The sequence below is a fragment of the Amphimedon queenslandica genome, unplaced genomic scaffold (assembly GCF_000090795.2).
Source record: "Amphimedon queenslandica unplaced genomic scaffold, v1.1 AMPQUscaffold_13440, whole genome shotgun sequence".
NCBI lineage: Eukaryota > Metazoa > Porifera > Demospongiae > Haplosclerida > Niphatidae > Amphimedon > Amphimedon queenslandica.
The window spans coordinates 175,303-180,689 of record NW_003546324.1 but is presented as its reverse complement, the minus strand read 5'-3'; the positions used below and the strand labels follow the sequence as shown (position 1 = coordinate 180,689).

Sequence of the window (5,387 nt, the reverse complement as noted above, 5' to 3'; positions counted from 1 at the left end):
TTCTAAGCGTAGTCCGAGTCTTTTAAAAGTACATGGTGACCATGTTGAATTTACCAAATCATGGGCAAAGTCTCTACTAAAGCGTATGGGATACGTTAAAAGAAAAGGCTCTAATGCTGGAAAAGTAGCTGTTCATCGTTTTGAAGAGTTAAAAGAAGAGTACCTAGCTGATATAAAAGCTGAAGTTGTAATGAATGGTATTAATAAGGAATTAGTTTTTAACTGGGACCAAACTGCTCTACAACTGGTTCCAACTGGTGATTGGACCATGCATGAAGCAAGAGCAAAAGTGGTTCCTATCACAAATTCTGATGACAAACACCAGATCACATCTGTGCTTGCTACAACAATGACAGGGGAGTATCTTCCTGCTCAGTTAATTTTTAAGGGCAAAAGACTTCGTTGTCATCCATCCATCATAGCTCCTCCAGAGTGGGACTTTTGGCACAGTGAATCTCATTGGTCTACTGAAGAAACTATGATAAGGTATCTGCAGAAAATTGTATTCCCCTTTGTTGAAAAAAAAGGAGAGAACTTAAGCTTGATGAGCATTCCCCAGCACTCGCTATTTTTGACTGTTTTAAAGGTCAAACAACAAAAGCAATTTATGATCTACTAGAGTCTAACAGCATCAGGGTGGTGAAAGTGCCAGCTAACTGCACTGATAAGCTGCAGCCAATGGACATTTCGATAAATAAACCAATGAAAGAAGAAATGAGAAAGTGATTTCAAGCGTGGTATGCTGAGAGTGTTCATAAACAATTGGAAGAAGGAACTGTATTAGAAGAAGTGAAAGTAGATACTGCTCTTTCTGTTATCAAGAATCAAAGCACAAAATGGATGATTGAATCATGGGAGACCCTCAAGCAAAGGCCAGATATTGCAGTGCATGGATTTGAAAAGGCATGTATTTCACAAGCTATTGGCTCTGTAATGTGAAACACTTTATGTATAATGTGTAACAAAACTTCTATTGTAATTTATTTTCACAATTGATTACAATAATGTTTTAATTGATATTGATTAATAACATAATTAATAATGTAACTCAAAATAACAATCATAATAACAGTTATACAATTAGATCTATGGAAAAGGAGTTAACTGGAGATCTTCAAAGCACTTCAGTAGATGAGCCCTCTTGCTATCCTGCTTAAAAGATAATGGTAATGGTTGTCTGTGAGCTAGGGAAGTACACACAGCTATAGCGAAAACACCACAATCCATTCCACCTTTCTGTTGTGGACAAACCATTAACTTCAGCCTTGCTTCTTGTCCAAATAACTGCAAAAGAAGGTGTCTTGTAGTAATGTTAATATCATTAAAATTGAATCATAAATGAAAACTTCTCTTGTTTCTTGGCAATTCATTGAGGTTGACACGACAATCCAGTGATTTCCTCGGTCATGGACAATTTGTAGGGCATTGTGAAATGGTAACATTGTATCTGGCTTAGAAAGAACTAATGGTGACACAAGGCCTTGAAGATGTTGGAATTGTCGTTTAAGAAGTACTTGAGCAAAGACAATAACTTTATTAGGTATCCAATCTCCTGATTCAATATAGTCTTTGTCACTCAACGATAGTTGGTGCCTCTTGTCAAGAGCTATCCAAATTTCTCTGGTGTTACTATCATCATCGCCATCTGGTATTACTATTCTATTATCATCACTAAAATCATCTTTTTTCATTCTTTTAGGTGAAGGCTCAAATAAGTCTGAAGTGGGAGCTGATGCTATACCAAACAACTTCTTGATCTTCGTCACGTGTTTCTCTCCTCCTTTAAAAGTCAGTTTACATGGGACTTCTAATCCTCCTTGTGGCAAATCAGAAGAATGCCTTCTATTATCACTCACTATGCAGCTGATACTGCTCCCTTCTCAGCAAAGAAACAAAGAACATGCTGCTGATATCTTACGAGAGACATGACCAACCACTAAGCGAGTATTTACAGTCTTCAGCATGGCTACAGCGTAGGGATCAAAAACATTGTCTTCCTCTCTTTCACAAGACAAAACTTCGCCTATTGTTGGGGTCCAAAAGGGTTCAGAAACATGATGCCCTCGAATACAACTCTCAATCGTTATTTCGTCATCCTCGAGCTCTTGGAATTGGTCGGCCATGTTTAGCTCACTTTTAATTAATTTAAAGGCGTGGCGTAACAATAATTCTACCATGCCTACTTGCAATTGACCAATCAGATTGCGTTATACGAGGTAAATATAATCGCTTATTTACCTCGCCGAGGTAAATATAGCCAACTTATTAAAGTTGCCAAACAGGTTTTCTTAGTTATTTACCTCACGGACAGCCCGGGAGCAAACAGGTTTCTAATTATTTACCTCGAAGCATAGCTATGGCGTCTGGAGTAATCATTTTTAGCAGAGAAAGCAGCAAAGAACATCGAAAAGAAAGAAATAGAGCATCAAAACATAGATACTATGGTCAAAGGCATTGAGCCATGTGATAAACTTCTTAATGGGTGGAGTGGAATTGGAAAGGCATGTTCTGGGTGTGTTTTACTGTACACACATGGCGCGAGTGAAGAAGAGATTTTCCAGTTTCTTTTAAGAAGATACAAAGAAGGAAAGAGGCCTTGTGCTTTTATAAAGCCTTGCTAATCATGGGCAGTTTCTTAGCTACAGATTTGGCATGGTAGAAGTCTGTTATACACCTCGGTCTCGGTTGCTATTGGTTTATTTACCTCGGGACTGCGTCCCTCGGTAAATAAATCCCATAGAAACCTCGACCTCGGTGTATAACTTATACTAATATTTTCCAATTTTTATAAAAAATAAATTTCAAGTCTTAATTGCCAAATTAAAATACCGCCAATCACATTTTTTTGACAAATTGCCAAATAAAACTCTAGCCAATATTTCCCGCTGTACGGTACACTGACGATCACATTACTGCCTGTATGGAGAAAGTGTGTCTCTCTTTGGGCTACTCTGAGCTCAGGAGTCTACAGAAAGATGCCATGAAGTCTTTTGTTGCAGCGCGTGATGTATTCGTATCCTTGCCTACTAGGTTTGGTAAGAGTCTCATCTATGGGTGCCTGCCATTACTTTTTGACAAGCTGAGATGCAAACTGATACCATCATCAATTGTTATTGTAATTTGTCCTCTCGTTGCTCTGATGAAGGATCAAGTGGAAAAGTTTCAATCCCTTGGCATGAGATCTGCATATGTTGGAGATCAGTCTCTTGACTCAGCTGCTTTTTTAACTGGTGACATAAAGTTAATTTTTATTAGTCAAGAGTCTTTAAATAGAGGCTCATTATGGAGAGATGTAGTTTGTAGTGATGTTTACCAGCAGAATGTAGTTGCTTTTGTCATTGATGAGGCACATTTGGTGAAGAATTGGTCAGTATTTTAAAACTGAATATCATGTGTTTATTGTAATTTTAATGATTATAGGGGCATTAATTTTTCTCCAGATTTTAGTTGTTTAAGTGAGATATGAAGCCTTCTTCCTCAAAAAATCAATGTCCTAGCTCTCACTGCCGCTGCAACGTTTACTTTACAAAAAGAAGTAATGTCATTTCTTGGGATGGTTGACCCAGTTGTAATAGAAGTCTCACCAGAGAAACCGAATTTGCACTGCAGCGTTAAAGAGAATACTACCGATACTATTATGGCTGTAATATTAGAGCTAAAGCACAAGAGAGTTGAAATGGTAAGAATGATAATATTTTGCTGAAGACCGTTGGATTGTGCTAATCTTTGGATGCAGTTTCAAGCATCATTAGGTGGAGATATGACTGAACCCCCTGGCAGCTCAATGAGGAATCCAGAATTAAGATTAGTTGATTATTTTACTGGATGTACAGAGGAAGCTATTTGCGATACCATTCTGAATCAGTTTTTGTGAGAATTTTGCTTAAGGGTTGTCATTGCTACAGTAGCATTTGGGTTGGGCATTGATTGCCCTGGTATGAGAAGAGTTCTTCATTTTGGAGTCCCTGAAGATGTCGAGACCTATGTACAGCAAGTTGGGAGGGCAGGAAGAGATGGAAGAATGTCATATTGCACTTTGCTATTTGGTAAAGGTGTTTACAGGCGGCCCAGCGACAAAAAGATTCTTGACTATTGCAGCAATAAAGAAATATGCCGCAGTAATTATCTATATGGCATGTTTAGCAGTTATTTATCAAGTAACAATATTAATTATAATACATTTATGTGTTGTGATGTATGTAGTCTTAAATGTAAATCATTAAGTGTACTACTTAGATATACAATTTTAAATTAAGGTAATGATTCAACAATTACTTAGTATAGTATTCTTTTGTAGTTTTCAATCATCCATTTCATCAGCTTTTCCTTGTCAACACTGTTCATAACATTACTCTGAAATTTCTTAAAACACCGAAATTCACGACCTTGCACGACAGAAACTACCTCATATTGTAGTAATTCCTTTACTATTTTATCTCTGTCAGCATTTGATGATGAAACTGAGTGATGGATTGACTCCTTAACTTGGTGTGAATCAAAGCTTTTGATGATTTTATTGATTGGACCAATGCATTTTCCCACTTTTTTTATGCTTGTAGGAGTTTTGTTTGCCCCCAGATTTGCCACACATGCCTTAACCATTCTATTAAGATGCTCTATATACAAATCACATGGAATGTTGCATCCTATGCGCCCTTGAGTATTAATATACCTCGAATACTTAAGTTGCATGGCTTGCCTTTCTGGTAGTATCCCCATATAGGAATTCCAAGGTTGTTACAACTGGGTCACAACCTTGCAAAGTTGTAGCCACCTAGTAACAACCTTGTATAAAAGTGATAAAGTTGTGAGCAACCTAGTGACAACCTTGTAGGAAAGTGATAAAGTTGTGACTAACATGTAAGAAAAATAACAAACTTGTGACAAGGTTGTCTGAAGGTTGACAGGAAACTGGGGTTTCATTAAGTGTGCCCCACGATGATATGAAGCTATTGCTACCATATATAAAGGGACCATTGACCAGCATTTATACAAGTCAATAAAGATAACACTAATACACATCCACATTTTTATACATTAGCTGCATGTATCATAGATACATTACAAGTATCTAGAAATCATTTGAAACTATATGGGATTAAGATTTCAATAATAATAATGTGTTGATAGTCTTTAAGATTATAGTTATTCTATTAAATTCATTGTACATTGTGAGAAGGTTGTGACAAGGTTGTGACAAGCCAAAAAACGTGTCAAATCCAAGGTTTTTACAAGGTTGTGACCGGGTAGTGACAATCTATTGACAACCAACTTGTTACAAGATTGCCACAATCATGCTACAACCTTGGTTTTTCTATATGGGTCCAGTGATACTGAGCTAACAGTGTGAAGGCCTCCAATGCATAGTTCCAATGACTAGTAGCTCT

At 37.2% G+C, this 5,387-nt stretch overlaps 1 protein-coding gene across 1 annotated transcript; it reads left to right on the top strand.

Annotated features, from left to right (window-relative positions):
• The first annotated feature begins 2,920 nt into the window (after nt 1-2,920).
• Nucleotides 2,921-3,466, top strand: LOC109581421 (ATP-dependent DNA helicase RecQ-like). Its single transcript, XM_019995520.1, has 2 exons — nt 2,921-3,366; nt 3,421-3,466. The coding sequence occupies exons 1-2, from the start codon at nt 2,921-2,923 to the stop codon at nt 3,464-3,466; spliced, it is 492 nt and encodes a 163-aa protein (XP_019851079.1).
• Nucleotides 3,467-5,387: the final 1,921 nt, after the last annotated feature.